Here is a 19890-nt window from a genome sequence, read left to right as displayed (position 1 = left end):
TGTTGATAGTTGATCCAAGAAGAATGAAGTCCTTGACAACTTCAATCTTTTCTCCATTGATAAGAATGTTGTTTATTGGTCCAGTAGTAAGGATTTTTGTTATCTTTACATTAAGATGTAATCCATACCGAAGGCTGTGTGTGCTCTTTGGTCTTCATCAGTAAATGTTTTAAGTACTCTTCACAGTCAGCAAGCAAGATTGTATCATCTGCATATCACAGGTTGTTAATGAGTCTTCCTCCAATCCTAACACCACATTTTTCTTCATAGAACCCAGCTTCTTGGATTATTTGCTCAGCATACAGGTTTAATAAGTGTGGTGAAAGAATACAACTTTCTCGCACACCTTTCTTAATTTTAAAACATTCGGTGTTCCCATGTTCTGTTCACACAACTGCCTCTTGGTCCAGGTATAGATTCCTCATGAGCTCAATTAAGTGTTCTGGAATACTCATACTTTGCAATGTTGTCCATAGCTTATCATGATCCACACAATTGAAAGCCTTTGCATAGTTAATAAAGCACAGGTAAACATCTTCCTGATATTCTCTGCTTTCAGCCAAGATCCATTGGATATCAGCAATGATATCCCTCCTTCTACGTCCTTCTGAATCCGGCTTGAACATCTGTAAGTTCTCTGTCAATGTATGACTATAGCCGTTTCTGTATTACCTTTAGCGAAACTTTACTCGCATGAGATATCAAAGGGTTTGTTCGATTTCCGCATTCCATTGGGTCACCTCTCTTTGGAATGGGCACAAATACGGATCTCTTCCAATCAGTCGGCTAGATAGTTGTCTTCCAAATTTCTTGGCAGAGATGAGTGAGTGCCTCCTGTGCCGCCTCACTTTCTTGAAAGATTTCTATTTTTATTCCATCAATTCCTGGTACCTTGTTCTTTGCCCATTCCTTCAATGAACCTTGCACTTCCTCCTTCAATATCATTTGCTCTTGATCATATGCTACCTCTTGAAATGGTTGAACATTAACCCTTTCCTTTTGGTACAGTGACTCTGTGAATTCCTTGCATCCTCTCTTGATGCTTTCTACATCATTCAATAATTTGCCCAGAGAATCTTTCAATAGCGAAAGTTGAGGCTTGAACTTTTTCTTCACTTCCCCCAGCTTGAGAAATGCTGAGCGTGTTCTTCCTTTTTGGTTTTCTGACTCTAGATCTTTGCACATTTTATTGTAATATTTGGCTTTATCTTCTCGAGCTGATCGTTTTCTGTTCAGCTCTTGGACCTCATCATTTCTTCCATTTGGTTAGCATCTCTGTGCTGGAGAGCAAGTTTCAGTGTCTCTTCTGACATCCATTTTGATCTTTTCCTTCTTTCTTTTCTTCTCAATGACTATTTGCTTTCTTCATGTATAATGTTCTGGATGTCATCCCACATCTCCTCTGTTCTTCAGTCTTTAGTGTCTAATGTATCAAATCTGTTCTTCAGATGATCTCTAAATTCAGGTGGGATATATTCAAGGTCGTTTTTTGGCTCTTGTGAACTTGTTTTTATATTCTTCAGCTTCAGTTTGAATTTGCATATGAGTAATTGATGATATGTTCCACAGTCTGCCCCTAGCCTTGTTTTCCCTAATGATATGGAGCTTTTCCATCTGATCTTTCTGCAGATGTAGTCAATTTGATTTCTATGTATTCTATTTGGCGAGGTCCATGTGTGTAGTCATCTGTTATGCTGTCTAAAGAAGGTATTTGAAATTAACAAATCATTAGTTTTGCAGAATTCTGTCATGAATTCTCCAGCATCATTTCTATCACTAAGACTATATTTTCCAACTACTGATCTTTCCTTTTTGCTCCCAACCTTTGCATTCCAGTCATTAGTAATGATCAATACGTCTTGATTACATGTTTGATCAATTTCACATTGAAGAAGTTGGTAGAATTCTTCTATTTCATTCTCACTGGCTTTAGTGGTTGGTGCATAAGTTTGAATAATAGTGGTATTAACTGGGTTTCCCTGTAGGTGCATGGATATTATCCTATCACTTACAGCATTGTACCTCATGACTGATCTGGATATGTTCTCTTTGACGATGAATGCAACACCATTCCTCTTCAATTTGTCATTCCCAGCATAGTAAACCATGTGGTTATCAGATTCAAAATCGCAATACCCGTCCATTTCAGCTCACGAATGTCTAAGATATCAATGTTTATGCGTTCCATTTCCTTTTTGACAACTTCCAGTTTTCCCAGATTCATACTTTGTACATTCCATGTTCTGATTTTCAGTGGATGTTTACAGCTCTTTCTCTTCATTTTGAGTTGTGTGTTATCAGAAAATGAAGATCCTGCGGGTTTTTCTTCCACGAGCTTTACTCCATTCATGTTATCACAGTCAACTCAACTTTTAGGAGGCAGCTCCTCCCCAGTCACATATTGAATGCCTTCCAACCTGCAGGGCTCATTTTGCAGCACTATATCTGACAGTGTTTCTCTGGTATTCATAAGGTTTTCAGTGACTAAAGATTCAGAAGTAGTTCATCACTCTTTCTTCCTAGTCTGTCTTCATCTAGAAGCTCATCTGAAACCTGTCCACCATAGGTGACCCTGCTGGTTATTTAAAATACCAGTGGCATAGCTTTCAGAATCATAGCAATTCACAAGCCGCCACAGTACGACAAACTGACAGACGAGTGGTGGCCATTTGGTTTCAAGTGGAAACTGTCACTTGATATTTTGAGGAGATCTGTCCGCATGTGTAGTAGAACCCTCCAGGGGAGGGGGTGGGGTGCCCATTCACTCAGGCACCCCCTCTAATATCTAGAATGAAGGTGCGCAGATAGCGAGAGACCAATGAACAGATACCAACAAATGAATGTCCACACTTGTATATCCATAGTCCTGTCAGGCGTTCGTGGCTGTTCTGATCCTTCCCTCACTTGGTCTATCCCAAGATGGCAGCTCCGGTTATAGCTGAGCTTCTTGATTTATGAAACAATGGATTCCTTGATTCTGCTACAAATTCCCCTAGCTGTAAGCCTTCCAATCTTCTAAATATTCCTTTAGATGTGGTTCAGAGTTCTAGCACCATACCCTGAGTCTGCTTTGACTGGTATTCTGTGTTGTTGGTGACGGAGTTCCTCACTGCATGTCTACCTGATCCTCCAGCTTGATTGTGTGTATATTTATGGAGCTCTGGTAGCATAGTGGTAATGAATTGGGCTGAGAGCTGCAAGGTCAGCAGTGCAAAACTACCAGCTGTTCCGTGGGAGAGAGGTGAGGCTTTCTGCTCCCGTAAAGATTTACAGCCTCAGAAACCCTGTACAGGGTCACCATGAGTTGGAACCAACTCCACGGCACTTAACAACAACAACAAATTATATATGTATAAGTATATGTTTATATCAAGGAAATGCCTCACTGTTACAGAGATAGGAGAATCCCAAGTGTAGGCCACGTGAACCAACATCTGTAGGCAGTTCCAGAAGGCAGGAATCCCAAGTTGGGGCACAGAGCAGGACTTTGGCACTGGAGCAGGGGTGGCAGCAGGGTGATGGTCTGCCAATGCCTGCGCAGGTGTGCTACAGAACCAGTGGCATGGGGCTCTGAGCTGAATTGACGGGAACAGGTGTGTAGGGCCCTCCCTCCATTGGGCATCAGGATTTCCAGGCACACTCAGCAGGTGGGCCCAGCAGGCAAACGTACAATAGAGCAGGCTAATGGCTCAGGTTTAAAGAACGGAGGTTGGAAGACGACCCAGATTCAAGATCCTGACGCAGCAGGGGAGATTGGGAGACTTTCCTGCATGTCCATTGGGAGCAGGCCACACCCCTAAGGAAACAGCCTTTCAATTGACTGGCTGCTCATAGCCAATCATCATAGAGTTACCTGTGCCTGTTCATCCTGGCTCAATCAAGTTGACACAGAACTTAACTAACACAATTATGATTTCATTGATTCTCTTTATTATTTTTCTGTATTTCATTTATTTCTTCTCTGATCTTAATTATATTCTTTCTTTGGATACCTTTGGCTTTCCCTTTCTAATTCCTCAAGCTGTAGCGTTAAGCTGTGGATATGTGATCTTTCTTCTTTTTTAATGTTGAAATTTACCATATTAATATCCATCTGAGTACTGTCTTTGGCTCCATGCCAAAGGTTTTTGTATGTTGTGCTTCATTATCATGCAAAACCAAGTTTTTGGTTTTTTTTTTTATTTCTCTCTTGATTTACTCTTTGACCCCATGGTTGCTTCTTGTTGTTGTTAAGTGCCATCCAGTTGATTCGGACTCATAGTGACACTGTATAGAGCTTCAGAGGTGGTAAATATTTATAGGAGCAGAAAGCCTTATCTTTCTCCTACAGAGTAGCTGGTAGGCTCAAACAGTAGACTTGTTTTGCAGTCCAGTGTTTACTCTATAGATCCACCATGTAGTATGTTGGTTTCCACATATTTGTGTATTTTCTAATTTTCCTTCTGTTAGTTTCTAGTTTTATACTATTAATGGGAGAAGATATGTTGTATGATTTCAATCTTTTTACATTTTTGAGACTTGGTTTGTCTCAAACTGTATTTATTAAGACTTGGTTTGAGATATGGGCTGTCCTGGAAAACAATCCATGTGTACTTGTTGTTAGGTGCCATTGAGTCAGTCCCAACTCATAGTGACCACAACAGAACAAAACACTGTCCGATTTTAAGCCAACCTCACAATCATTGCTACATTTGAGCCCATTGATGCTGCCACTGTGCCAGTCCATCTCATTGGGTTTTTTTCTCTTTTTCTTTACCAAACATGATATCCTTCTCCAGGTACTGGTCCATCCTGACAATATGTCTGAGGTATGAAGGACAAAGTATGGCCATTCTGGCCTCCAAGGAGCACTCTGGCTACACTTCTTCCAACACAGATCTGTTTGTTCTTTTGGCAGTCCATGGTACTTTCAGTGTTCTCCTTCAACACCATAACTCAAAAGCATCAGTTTTTCTACCATCTTCCTTATTCACTGTCCAGCTTTCACATGCATATGAAGTTATTGAAGATACCATGGCTTGGGTCAGGTGCACCTTAGTCCTCACACTGACATCTTTGCTCTTCAACACTTTAAGGAGGTCTTGTGCAGCAGATTTGCCCAATGCAATGCGTCATTTGATTTCTTGTCTGTTGTTTCCATGAATGTTGATGGTTGATCGAGATGTTGATTATTGGTCCTGTGGTGAGGATTTTTGTTTTCTTTACATTGAGGTGCAACCCATACTGAAGGCTGTGGTCTATCAATAAGTATTTTAAGTCCTCTTCACATTCAGCAAGTAAGGTTGTATTATCTGTGAGCAACATTGTGAAGTATGAGTATTCCAGAACACTTAATTGTGCTCATGAGGAACCTGTACATGGACCAAGAGAGAGTTGTTAGAACAGAACAAGAGAACACTAAATGGTTTAAAATTAGGAAATGTGTGCACCAGGGTTGTATTCTTTCACCTTACTTATTCAATCAGTATGCTGAACAAATAATCAGAGAAGCTGGATTATATGAAGAAAACCATGACCTCAAGATTGGAGGAAGATTCATTAAAAACCTGCAATATGCAGATGATACAACCTTGCTTGCTGGAAGTGAAGAGGAACATGTGTACTATATAAGAATGTTTATTGTACTGCTGTTTGCGGCAGTGTTCTATATATGTCTATTAGTTCTGACTGGTTAATAATGTTCAAATCTTCTATTTCTTTATTGATCTTCTTTCTAGTTGTACTCATTATCAAAACTGGCTTATTAAAGTCTCTTACTATTATTGTGGAGCCCTGGTGTGGTGCTATGGTTAATGCGCCAGACCGCAAAGCCATTTGAACTGCAAGGTCGGCAGTTCAAGTTCACCAGCTACTCCTTGGAAACCCTACACAGGGTCGCTATGGGTCGGAATCAACTCAATGACACTTAACAACAACATTAACAACTATTATTATAGACCTGTTTCTCCCTTTAATTCTGTCAATGTTTGATTTATACATTTGGGGACTCTGAGATTGAATGTATAAATATTGATCACTATTATATGCTTCTCATGGATTGATTTTTCATCATTATGTAGAGTCCTTTTTCTTTTATAATTTAAATTTTGTCTTGAAGTCTATTTTGTATGATGTTAAAATCACCACACTTGCTGTCTTTTGATGCATAGAAAATTTTGCCATCCTTTCACTTTCAACCTATTTGTGTCTTTGTGCCTAAGTCCTTTAAGTCTTAAAAAACTCCAAGATTTAAAATTCTTTTTGATTAAATGCTTGACCATCACTTAGAGCTGAGCTCAGTATGTAAGGGGCTCCTTGGATGAATTGGCAGATATCAGGGAGACCCCTTCTCTGGGTGAGCACTGTGGGGGGCGGGAGTGGGCACTAAACCTTCCTGGTTTGGTGGAGAGTGTGATAGGAGAGTGGTGGGAGCAAACACCCTCGTCTGGAGGCAGGCACTGGGAGAGGAAATGTGGGAAGCCACTTACCCTCTTGCCTTTGTGTTTCTCTTGAGGAACCTTTAGTCTCCTATGTTTGACCCTAAGCGTCCTTCAGAGCACACAGACCCTAAAGAGACAGGTGAGATGACAAGTATATCCAGGACCTCCCGTTGTCTCTGAGATAGGCCAGGGGGTAGGCTGATGTCTTCCAGTTCAAAGTTCCTTGTTTGCTTCTTTGAGAAGAAAATAATAAAAAGAAGAGAAAGAAATGCTGATTATTTGGTGGTGGTGGTGCTGTCAATGAATCCCAACTCATAGTGACCCTCTGTGCAACCAGCCAAAGACTGTCTGGACCTACTCTAACCTCACAGTCATTGCTGTTTGAGTTCATTGTTGAAGCCACTGTGTCATTGTCAGCGAGGGCCTTCCTGATTCTCTACTTTACCAAGCATGATGTCCTTCTCCAGGGTCTGATTTTTCATGATCGTGTCCATAGTATGTGAGACAAAGTCTCACATCTTCACTTCTAAGGTGCATTATGCCTGTACTTCTTCCCAAAGGATTTATTTGTTGGTTATTCTGGCAGTCCATGTTATATTCAGTATTCCTTGCCAACACCAAATTTAAATGCATCAATTCTTCTTTGGTTCTTTATTCATTGCCAGCTTTCACATGCACATGAGACAATTGAAAAGAATATGGCTTGGATCAGGCATACCTAGTCCTCAAAGTGACATCTTTGCTTTTTAGCACATTCGCCCAGTGCAGTATGTTGTTTGATTTCTCGGTGACTGCTTCCATGAGTGGTGATTGGAGATCCTTATAAAATGAAATCCTTGATAACATCATTTTTTCTCCATTTATCATGATGTTGTTTATTGGTCCAGTTTTGAGGATATTTCTTTTCTTTATGTTGAGGTGTTATCTATATTGAAGACTGTAGTCTTTGATCTTCATCAGTACGTGCTTGAAATCCTGTTCTCTTTCAGCAAGGAAATTCTTGCTGTCTGCATACCACGGGTTATTAATGAGTCTTCCTCCAATCCCTTTGCTATGTTTTTGTTCATATAATTTAGCTTCTTGAATTATTTGGTCAGATGGAATAACTATTAACAGCAGTGAAAACTGAAGAGGATTCTGGAGCTCTGCTATAGAAATGAAGTCTTAAAATACCAATAGAAACTGTTTAAACCCATATTTTGAAGATGCTTCGTTTCCTTGGTGGCTTCCCTGCATTTGGAGCAATTTCCATGGTGGCCTGGGGTATCACTTTCATTCTCGTCCATCAACTAGCAAGAACAGGAGAAATATTTCCAAAGTAATTTTGAAAAAAGCACCTTCCCAACACCCATTAGTATGCATAACAGTGTCATAGTGGTAGCTGCCAGGCTCTTCTGCAGCCCTGCATGCAGGCCGTGTGGCTGTCCTCACGTGATTCCCATTCATGCTGCATCTCCTCTGTGCTTCCAGGCATCCGTATGTTGGATGGTGACGTGACTGACGTCGTAGAAGCAAAGTCGCTCGGCATCCGACCCAACTACATCGATATCTACAGTGCAAGCTGGGGGCCAGACGATGATGGGAAGACAGTGGATGGGCCTGGACGGCTAGCCAAGCAAGCCTTCGAATATGGCATTAAAAAGGTTTGCAGCCCCAGGCAGCATGAGCTCTGAGGCAGGGCTGTCATTGTAGCAATAGAGAGAGCGTGGTGCTCGCCCAGAGCCCTGACGTTGGATGGGGAGACCCTGCTGCCAGGACAAGTGTGAAGAAGGGTGGGGCCAAGGGGTGTGCCCTCACTGCAATGTTGCTGTCCAGGGAGCACCAGCTCTCATCAGGTCAGCGCAGGATTCTGCCCTTGGCAAGGGGTGCCATCAGATGTGTGGGAGGGGTCTCAGTCAGATGCCTTGAGCTGTGATTTGTCCAGTGTTGATAGAAAGGGTATCTTGGGCCTTGGTCCACCTTCCCACAGAAATACACAACATGAAAGTTTCCAGTTCTGTGCCAAGCAATGTGTAAACCCAGTGTCCCTACCAAAGCAGGTAGTCAGGGTTTTTCATGCCACCTCCATCTGTCTAGTGGTTGGACTGTGGAGATGTCTGTTGCTGTGGCTTGTGCGTGGCTTTGATGCTGGAAATTATGCAACTGGTATTTCAAATCCCATCAGGGTCACCTATGGTGGACAGGTGTCAGCAGAGCTTCCAGGCAAAGATAAGACTAGGAAGAAAGACCTGGCAATCTGTTTCCAAAAATTAGCCAGCGGAAGCCCTATGGATCACTCCAGAATACTGCCTGATATAGTGCTAGAAGATGAGCTCCCAAGGTTGGAAAGCACTCCAAAAACACAGTGGCCTCGGCAATGGTCTCAAACAACTGCCAGCACGAGGCCCAACATATGCAGAGTTCCTTGGGTAAAGCCTCACCAGAAGACTAGAGAGTGAGCTTCTGAGTGGCTTGTTCTCCACAGATGGGCTGTTAGGGGACCAGGCTCGGCAGACATCCACTCCTGCCCTGCCTTCCAGCAACTCTTCACCATCAGTTTTTGATCTTGAGGTGAGGAAAAGAAGCCAACAGATGCAGCAGTTCTTAAAAGTGGGACTCAAGGCACATTTCTGAGTGAGGATTGCTTCTTGGAGCAGATGGAGCTGTGGCCCAGCAAGCCCTAGCCTAGAGTGCAGTGCATGGCTGGAGAGTTCTGGCTGGTCTGGCAGGAAGGCAAGGCTTCTCTGGGGCCAGCATTCATGCCTTCTCTCTTCAGGATAGGGGAGGTTGGCCCATCGTTGTTCCAACTAATAGTGACCCTTTATAGGGTTTCCGAGGCTGTAAATGTTCACGAAAGCTAAAAGCCTCATCTTTCTTGTGCTGAGTGGCTGGTGGGCTCAAACCACCAACCTTGTGGTTAACAGTCCAGTTCTTGTCCTGCAGCACCACCAGGGGACCTACACTCCTAAGCCCTTTGTAGTATTTATATAATTAAACTTTTTTTTTTTTAAGTTCTCATACTGGAGACTTCTGGTTTGGCAGCAGCAGAGCAGAGTCAGGTAAGATAGGCTCCATGGGGGAGGGCCTGAAAACCTAGAGACGTGGCTGTAATGAAACTACACCAGAGCTCTGGATCTTGCATAAGGGTCAGGGCGTCAGTTTCCCTCAACCGCCAGTGGAAAAATCATGGTATAAAGGAGAACATTGCATTTTAGAAATCGGTCAAGGCACAGAGAACCAGCGCTAAAAGTGGTGAAGTGACATTTGCAAAAGGAGGTGTGGAGGGATTCTACAAGTTTTTTTTCCTCCTCTTCCCTGTTGTGCCTTCTTTGCCCAGCCTGGACACCTTCAGGCAGAGGGGGCACACCCCAAAAAAAGTCCAGCATTGAGACCACAGCTTTCCCACAGCACAGCGAGAAAGAACCCCATCAATCCAAGGGCAAATCCTTTGGCTGCTGCTTTTGACTTCTGCCTATGAGTCCCAGCCCTAAAGTTAACTTGTGCGGGACCATTTACCCCTGCCTATCCAGAAAGAAAAAAGCAGGTTTGGCCTGACATACAAACCATATGAACAATCTGTAAAACCCCAACATAAAAAGACGCAACTGTTCCAAGAACTACGCTGTGCACATGCAGAGACTTAACTGACCTTCAGAGACAAAAATAGTAAACTTCACACCTCTATGGTGGTGACTGAAGGAGGGGCCTGAGCAAGTGGACACCCTCACTCACTACTGGAGGCTTCTACAGTGCAAACACACTGCCTGTGTAGCAAGGTGACTAGACAGTCGGCCACAGTTTTATTTTTGTTTCAAAGTGGAGGTTCTTATCTCTGCTTTTATATTGCTTCTACTTTGGGGCCTTTTGATCACACATTTTTCCTGGAGGTGGGAGCTTTTCCTCCCTATGTTACCCAGGAAGAGTCAGCAATTGGATCCATATAGCCAAGCTACAAGCATACCCCATAATATTCCACCATTGAGACAAGAGCCAATAACAGCTGCTAAACATTACATTGAAAAGGGAAGCCTATCACCTGATCATGTCCACCAGGAGACACCCAGTATGCTTAATAATGCAACAACAAACATCCATTTAAGCCTTTAAAAAGCACATAACTACTGGAAACGACAAACAAAAGATCTCAAACACAACAAATGATCTCAAAACATGTCCAAAAACAGAAAAGAGTAACTGAGACAAATTAGCTGGAGACAGACAAAGGCTCCCCAGAAGAGGAAGGGCAGGTTTTGGATTTGCCTGAGAAAGAATTCAGAAAAATGATATGGAAACAAAGTCAAATGCTCCAAAAAGGGGTAGAGGAAAACAAGGAAGAAGTCAGGAAAGTACTACAAGAGCAATCAAACAAGATTGATACAGCTTGGAAACAATTCAAAACCTACAAAAAGAGGTCCAGATGATTAATAATAAAATATCAGAAATGGGCAATACACTGAAAGGGGAAAGGAGCAGAATAGAAGAGATAGAAGCCTGAACTAGTGAGCTAGAAGACAAATCTCTCAATACTGCTAAGATAGAAGAGCAAGCTGAAAAAAGGATTTAAAAAATCTGAAGAGAGTGTAAGATTCATGCTGGATAATATGAAGAGAAACAACTTAAGAATTATTGGCATTCCAGAATTGGAAGAATCAGAGAAGCCCATAGAGCAGATAGTTGAAGAGTTTCTGGAAGAAAATTTCCCTAACATCTTGAAAGATGAGAAGATAAACATTCAAGAAGCCGAACATACTCCAGGAAGGATAGACCCCAAAAGAAAGTCACCAAGACATAAAAAGTCACCAAGACATAAAAATAATCAAGCTCTCCAAAATCAAAGACAAAGAGAGAATCCTAAAGTCTTCATACTGTAACCCATGCACACTGATGAAAATGTGGTTTATCAAAAGTTGTGTGATAGGTATATTTACAACAACAACAAAAACAAAATAAGAAGGAGGAAAAGACCTCATGGGATTCATTTTCTTGGTTGGGAGGTTTAGGGTCATGGTTTCATAGGACATTCCAATTGCTTGGCATCATAACGTGTTTAGAGCTTCTGTTCATTGCGTAGTGCCTGGGCTCTTAAAAATGACCATGCAGGGCACAGTCATTGGTCTCCATCTACCTGGAATAACAGAGGAATGGGACTCTGGAGGCAAAGGAGGATGTGGAATGTGTGGCTAATTGCTTCCATGAGCAGCTGCCTCCTTTGTCATGAGACCAGAAAAGCTGGGCGATGCCTATCCACCACCTCTGAACACCTTGATCAAAGATTCTACAGAAAAATTCTGATCAAAGGGAAAAATGTAGAACAGCATTGTCAATTCTTATGGAATCCAGACATTCTGACCCTACTGCCATGGGAGAGTCTTTAAACCTTAAGCCAAAAATTATCCCCTAAAATCATCTTAAAACCAAATAATAGTTTAACTTAACTAGTAAAATATGTCTGCCTTGAGCATTATACTCTTTTAAGAACAATTTATATAGGATCAAATTGACAGAAGCAACTCAGAAGATTAGATCAGAATCTTAGGGGGTGGGCAGTGAACATGTATTAATGGGGGGAAAACAACTCAGAAAATGATTACACAACTCAAAGAACGCAATCAGTGTCACTAAATGGTATTTTCAGAAACAGTTGTGTTGTGTATATTCTCAACTACAAGTCACAAAATAAAAAATTTAAATATAGTTTGTATCAGGAGGATTGTATTTTAAATAAAAGCATTTCCTTGTCCCCTGCTCAGCTTTGCTTCACAGGGAAACACCATTTTTAACTGTTCCCTTTTTCTAAATAGCAAGACTTGTTTGCTAATTTTGGACCTAACTGGGTTTGGCCACTTTGATTAATTTCCCATGATGGGGGCTGAGAATGTATATCTTAGAATGCCCCCCAATGTGCTTTGCCACACCCAAGAGTGCTCTGGGGCTTTCTCTGATTTCCTGCCACTTCCCAGGCCTGGGACCTCAGCCAGGTGCTCCACCCCTTGCCCAGGAGAGACTGGTTTGCATTTCATAGAAGTTGGATGTGAGCCTGCTCCGTAAATACACAGTGAGGCTTCTCCTTTGGCACCCTCCCCTGCCTTGGATGCCTGAAAACCAAGTTGCCAGAAGTGGGGTGTTGGTGCTCGTGTGCCACAAAGCTCAGTGCTCACCCAGACACTCATGGAACGTGCACATTTTGTGAGAATAAAGAGAAAGAAAGAGAGGAAACAGACATGCGTCTGCAACACTTGAACTCTTGCTCGCACTTGGGTCATGTGACAGCATCCCTTGCTCTCTGTTGCTCCATGAAAACACAAAATAGGCCCATTCAGATAGGTTGATCACCAAAGATGTGCAGTGCTGGGCATGCAGTGACTTCCAGGAGCCTCCAGTTTAAACCAGTCCAGTTCCTCCAGAACTCTGCTGCCAGCTGAATCCCACAGATCTGACTTTGGATGACAATTGACACATCATCCTCACAAGTAGACTTATGGGGTAGAAGTGGTTCAGTGGCAGCCTTCCATGTGGGAGATCCAGGCACTATTCCTGACCCATCTACCCCAGCACAGCTACCACCCACCTGTCAGTGGAGGTTTGTGTGTTGCTAGGGTGCCAAACAAATTTCTGTGAGCCTCCAGACTGAGACAGACTAAGAGAAGGGGCCCAGTGATCTACTTCTGAAAATCAGGAAATGAAAACCCTGTGGATCACAATGGTCTGCTATGCAACAAGACCTGTGGCATTTCTCCCCATGGAACACAGGGTCACCGTGAGTCAGGAAGCCAACTTGATGGCAGCCAACAAGAAGAATGAAACTTAATTTAAGCTCAGATGTTGTTGTTGTTAAGTGCCATCAAGTTGGTACCAACTCATAGTGGCCCTATGCACAACAGAATGAAACACTGCCTGGTCCTGGGCCAACCTCACAACTGTTGCCACACTTGAGCCCATTGATGCTGCCACTTTTGCCAGTCCATCTCGCTGGGAGTCTTCCTCTTTTTCTCTGACCCTCCACCTTACCAAACATGATATCCCTCTCCAGTGACTGGTCCCTCCTGACAATGTGTCAGAAGTATGAGAGACGAACTTTGGCCATCCTGGCCTCCAAGGAACACTCTGGCTGCACGTCTTCCAACATGGATCTGTTAGGGTTGCTAAATTACAGCTTGCATTTTCTCAATGAGAGACACTGCCTTGAATGACTACCTTCCTGAATGCCTGTTATTTCTGTGCCTCCTAAAAATGAAAGATGCTGCTGATGGGGGAGGGAGGGGTCTTGATGGCTTTGTGGGGAGTGTACTTTGCACTAGTCAAATGGTTGTTCTGGCTCTCTGATTCACTGAAGTCTGTGTAGACTGAACCCATATAAGGCTCTGGAAAGCTTGGTCGCTGCAGAGAAGGGGTCTTTACATCCCAGACTCTGAGGAGTATCAGCTTCATTGAGCTGTCAGAGAATGGGGAAGTTTTCAGGGGGACAATGAGGTTCCCCTATTGTTCTTGTCACAGTTCCTTGAAACACTGAAGTCATTTTTTTTGTCATTCTGAAGTAAAATGTTTCATACAGGGAGACTGAAATCACAGCTGTCTAATTCTGTCATGGAAAACCCTCAGACAGATCTGATGATCCCAAATAGAACTTCATCCCATCTGTTTCTCCTCCTCGGGCCCCATTTGTCATCTGAGATCTGTTTCTGTAAAGTCTGACTTCAGTCTTTGGTGGTTGATAGTGGTGGCATGGTAGGAGATTCCAAAAGCCATAGTTGTGCTAAGTGAAATAAAGCAGACACAAATGACAAACATTGTATGATTCACTCCCCCCAAAACAGAACAAAACGCACAGCCATCAAATTGATTCCAACTTGCGGCAACTGCATATGGAACAGAGTAGAATTGGTCCATAGGGCTTTCTTGGTTGTCACAGTCACAAAATGTAGATCACCAGGTCTTTCTTACACAGTCCTGCTGAGTAAGTTCAAACTGCTACCCATTAGGTTAGTAGCCAATTTCAGAACCTTTGAGCCATCCAGGGGCTCAGTATGATCCCACTTATATGAAATATCTAGAATACAGAAAGCAGAGAGTGGAGGTTACCACGGGCTAGAAGTGTGGGGGAGGGGAAGTACGTATGTAGTTGGTGCAGACTTTCTGTTTGGGGTCGTAAAGAAGAGTGAAAAATAACCACAATGTGGTTGCACCACATTGTGACGTATGCAGCTGTATTGTACACTGTAAGACAATTTACATGGCAAATGTTACGTTAAAAAAGCGATTGAGCCATAGATTGATATGGCAGAGCTGTTTAATGTTGGTCCTTCTAAAGCTTTCCTCCTCATTCTGGGGGAGGGTCATACAGCCATGGCTAAAACCACTGGTTGTGTCCCGATGGTAGACACGCCACAGAAACAATGTTCTCACTTTACAGATCCATTCACCTCTTCCCAGGCAAGACGCTGAAATGCACTCAGATAGTTTCGGTGGGACTTTACTGAGCAGAAATGCAAGTTCACTGGAGGCTGGGACATCCCTGTAGCTCTGCCCTTTGGCTGGTGGGGGACCTCAAAGTGAACAAGCTGTCCTCAAAACAGCTCAGAGTACCCCTAATGTCCATGCCCTTTGTCCAAGCAACTGCTCTGCAGAGAGAGAGCCTGTGGATACTCTGCCACCTGTGAGAACTCCTTGGTCCATAGTACATATAGTTGTTGTTGTTAGGTGCCATCGAGTCAGTTCCGACTCATAGCGACCCTGTATAGTGTTTCCAAGGAGCAGTTGGTAAATTTGAAGCACACTGACCTTGTGGCTCAAAACGACCTTGCAGTCCAGTGCTTTATACCACAGCAGCACACCAGGATCCCCTGTAGTACATACTGGGTGTAAAGTGGAAAGATTTCAGTCTTCATCTTTGTCACTCTATGGGGTCCCGGCGCCAGCACCATCGGCATCACCTGTAAGTGTTAGACATGCTGAATCTCAGAATCTTCATTGTAGCAGATTGTAAGCACCTTAGAGATTCACTGTTTCTGAAGCCATCCATAGCATTTTCCACTTTGCACAATGACAACTTTCTATAAAGAATCCTGAGTGGGACGGGGAGTCATGGATGACAGCGTCTTAGAGATGATGTTCATGTGGTATAAAATTCGAATGGGATGGGTTAGGAGCTCCTTGGTGGTGCAGTTAATGCACTTGACTGCTAAAGGAAAGATTGGCTGTTCAAGTCCACCCACATGAGCCCCTGGAAGACAGCCTTGCACTCTGCTTCCAAAAATCAGCCGTTCAGAACTCTGTGGCACACACTTCTACTCTGACACACAGGGAGCCACAAGACTGCGTCAGTTCAATAATATTGCTTGTTACAGTGATGGTCACATACCTTCCCATTTAGATTTTAGTCATTTTCAATGAGCGTCAGTGTAATAATTTCCTACAACTAATCAGATGCACAGACGTAGCCATTTCTTTAGTACTCTATGCCTTTCTTCCAGAAGGTTAAGTTTTTGGCTTCTGGCCATCAGGCAGTTGCCCCTTTAAGATGTAGAGAAGTATAAACCAGGCATCATGATATTGCAGAACTGAGTGAGCTCAAGTCCCCTTCCTGTGGGTTCTGTTGAGGTTGTAACTGGAGGACACAGTAGGAGCATGGCAAAACAGTCACAAAGAGGTCAGGGAACTGCTGGTCCGCTTGGTGTATGTGCTGGAGTGGTGTGGACTCACAGAGCAGACACACAAGCACAGCCAGGTGGATCTGGCACTCTTCTCCAGGTGGGGCTGTGCATAGCTAACAAGCCTAGCCATCTGGACTGAACCAATCACTAATCTCCGAGTTTTTCCTGGTTAAGTGAGTCTGTGACCAGAGTGACCACTTGACTCTCTGAGAAATCATTGGTTCTATCAGTGTGGAGTAAACTAGAGGCACAGGGACCCACCCTGATCAACCATTGTCCTTCAGAGACTAACTTTCCTGTGTCCATTCTTTACAAACCAAAACCCACTCACTGGTGAAGTTGCTGCCCTGACTCAAGATCCCAACCTTCACCTGTGCCAAAGCCTCCAGGCTGCAGTTCAGACTCCCAGGAGCAGCCAGACACTCCTTGCTTGTACAAACTTCAACCAGAATTCTCTCTCCCATCCTATATGCAAAACTAGCTGGCTTTTTAAAATAACAAAAAAGGGCACATCTTCAGTCACATTTCCCCTCAAGGCTGTCTCTTTCAGTTCAGAACAGTTGAAGTGACTGACTGAGCCTTCCTGCTTCATCTCTGACTTAACTTGTAGCTCAACTTGGTCTTTTTTTTATTATGAGTCATGTTAATGAAAATTATGGGCACTGCTTTGAAACAGTGCCGCTTGTATTTGTGCATTCAGTGTTCCTGTGAAGAACAGAGGGCTCTTTGGAGTCCTGTGACTCTGTGGCGTACGGCTGTTGCCACAGGTAAAAGCACTGTATTAACATCAGCAGAGTCTCCTCAACAGCAGGGCCTGAGCAATTTAGTGATGTCTTGATGCTCCCTCCTTCCTCTTGTGCAGGAACTTTTAGATGAAGACTCCAGACTGGTGTACACCCTACCTGTGCAGCCCCGCTAGGGTCTGCTGCCCTGGTTTACAGTGTGTTTCTCTTGCCCCTCCAGGGCCGACAGGGCCTGGGCTCCATTTTCGTCTGGGCCTCTGGAAACGGTGGGAGAGAAGGTGACTACTGCGCCTGTGACGGCTACACCAACAGCATCTACACCATCTCTGTCAGCAGCACCACTGAGAATGGCTACAAGCCCTGGTACCTGGAGGAGTGTGCGTCCACGCTGGCCACCACCTACAGCAGCGGTGCCTTTTACGAGCGGAAAATAGTGAGTTTGGTGGGCACGTTCGAATCTCTTGTTGCAAAGTGCCATCCAGTCGCTTCTGACTCATAGCAGCCCTGCAGAGAGTTTCCAAGGAGTGGCTGGTGGGTTTGAATAGCCAACCTTGTGGTTGGCAGTCTAGTATTTATCCTACAGTGACACACCAGGACTTCATAAAACTCTCTGGAAGGTGCTAATCAAATATTCAGCTACTAAAGCAGACACTGGTGGTTTGCATCCAACCAGAGACACCTTCAGAGAAAGACCCCTTCTGGTGAGCCCCTTCTGAAAATGCAGCCAGTGAAAATCCTATGGAGCATAGTTCTACTCTGACCCACATGGGCTTGTCATGAGTTAGAGCCCGCTCCATGGTGACTAGGGGTTTTATTTTGGTTTGTTTTTGTTGGTTTGGAGTTTTGTGAATTGAAGAGTGCATGGCTTGCATCCAGCCCTTTGGAGACAGCTGCCTTCCCCCTTAACAAGAGATGAATGAGGTCCAGGGTATGTGCCAAAGCCCCAGGATTGCTTCATTCATTTGTGATTAGCAAACCCCAAGGGAAGGATCTATAGTTCTTTAACAATCCTCCTCTAGCCCTGCCTTTTTCATCTTTGCACAAATGTACCAGTGGAAAACTTCTGTGGCTTTAGAAAGGAGCTCTGGTAGCTCGGTATTTAAACTCTCAGCTAATTGGAGGGTCAATGGTTCAAACCCACCAGCCACTCCATGGGAGAAAGATGTAGTAGTCTGATTTTATAAAAGAAACCCTCTGGGGCAGTTCTACTCTGTCCAATGGTTGCCAACGGCTCACTGTGAGTCAGAATCAACTCAGTGGCACATCTCAATGGCACAACAACATGGTTTTAGAGATGTATAAAAGATCATGTAAGACTGGACTCCATGCTTATGCATGCGCACCATGATGGTTCCTGTCTTCAATCCTGTGGTCACATCACTTGGAATTCTATTGACCAGTACCGGTTCCATTTGTAAGTAGAGTGAGGCTTTATACTAAAACACATGAGAAATCCAAGTGTTCTAGGCATTCCCTTCCTTCCAAATGCTTCCTCTGGTTTCTTTATTAACGTAAAGAGATTTATTATCTTAATGCTGTGGTTCTAGTCTATTTTCTAAATAAAAAAAATCAGTTGCTGTGGAATTCACCCATCTCAAGAGACCCACTGTGTGTCAGAGTAAAAACTGTTCTCCAAAGGGTTTTCAATGGCTGGATTTTTGGAAGTTGGTTGCCAGACATTTCTTTTGAGTCACCTCTACATGGACTTGAACCTCCAACTTTCAGTTAGTAGCCTACTGTGTTAACTGTTTGCACTACCCAACGTCTCCACTCACATTAATTTTAAATTGTATTTATTCTTTAAAAAATAACTGTTTATTATGTGGGTGGAATTTATACTTCTTCCTTTCCTATTTTAAAAAGAGGGGGAAAGTTTCAACTCCAAAATAATTCCAAATTTAAATGTAGTCATTAAGTTGGTTTTTAGACATTTTAACAATGAGGCCTTGGAGCTGTCCTGGCATGGATTAATTTTAAAGCTCACTAGCATCTTTTCATTTCTCCTGCCTGGTGTCCACGACTTTAGAAACTATTTGCACGCAAGCCACCTGGTCTCTCTTTGCTCTTCTCTGTCTGGAAAGTCAGCTGGGAGTGCTAAACACCAGTCCGCCATGGTTGGGTTAGTTTGCTCAATAATTAAATTAGGTTGTTATTTGCTTCTTCTTTTGGAGTGCATGCACCAGGATGGGCAACTGAGATTCTGAATGGTGTCTGTTCCTTTCAAAATCTCACTCATCTGAACATGAACTTCCTGGAGTCTAATAAAATAGATGCTTGTGCGGAAACCTAACACAGGTCTACTGGTGAATGGGGGTGAATCTGAGCTTGCATTTTTGGACCCTTTGTACAGTGGGCTGGGTGCAGAGAGGATGGGCTATTCCAACCTGGGAGTGGGGCTTGTATCACACATCTGTATGTGTGAGACAGACAGACTGATAGAGATGGTTCCTTTGGAAGAGGAGCTGAATATTTACTATAAGGTTTTTGCAAAGTAACTGCTGGAACCTTGTGTCTGGGAGATGTCTTAGTTATCAAGAGCTGTTATAAAAGAAATACCACAAGTGGATGACTCTTTAAACTGTGAGAAAATTTTCTTTTCTCACAGGTTAAAAGCCTAGAAGACTGAATTCAGGATGTTGGCCCTAGGGGAAGACTTGTTCTCTCTGCCAAATCTAAAGGGACGTCCTTGTCTGTTTGAGCTTCTGGTTCTGGGATATCTTCATGTGACTTGCAGTCTCTCCTCACCATCTATGCTCACTTGCTTATTTAATTTATCTCAGAAAAGGTTGACTCAAGATAAACCCTGTACTGCTCCTGCCGCATTAGCAAGTGACAACACAGACAGCCCACACCACAGGCTTGTTGTTGTTGTTGTTAAGTGCTGTTGAGTCAGTTCTGACTCATAGTGACCCTGTATAGGATTTCCAAGGAGTGGCTGTTGAGTTTGAACTGCTGACCTTGTGGTCCAGTGCTTTATCCTACAGCACCACACCAGGACTCTAACCATAGGCTTAGAAGCTATGAATTCCAACACAGATTAGGGGGCACATAATTCAATCCATAAAATTCTACTCTTTATATTTTTTTGAAGAATGAATT

General features: G+C 43.4%; 1 protein-coding gene across 2 annotated transcripts in view; it reads left to right on the top strand.

The window, feature by feature from the left end:
• The window catches only part of PCSK6 (proprotein convertase subtilisin/kexin type 6), a 358296-nt gene that overhangs the window by 202992 nt on the left and 135414 nt on the right, over positions 1 to 19890 (top strand). For both annotated transcript variants that reach the window (XM_006874527.1, XM_006874526.1), the window contains exons 7-8: positions 7890 to 8062; positions 17012 to 17224. In XM_006874527.1, the coding sequence (XP_006874589.1) occupies positions 7890 to 8062; positions 17012 to 17224 (386 nt within the window). The remainder of the gene's footprint in view (positions 1 to 7889; positions 8063 to 17011; positions 17225 to 19890) is intronic.

Source organism: Chrysochloris asiatica, unplaced genomic scaffold (genome assembly GCF_000296735.1).
Source record: "Chrysochloris asiatica unplaced genomic scaffold, ChrAsi1.0 scaffold00282, whole genome shotgun sequence".
Lineage (NCBI taxonomy): Eukaryota > Metazoa > Chordata > Mammalia > Afrosoricida > Chrysochloridae > Chrysochloris > Chrysochloris asiatica.
Note: the sequence above shows the minus strand (reverse complement) of the source record. Positions and strands in the feature narration are given on the sequence as shown.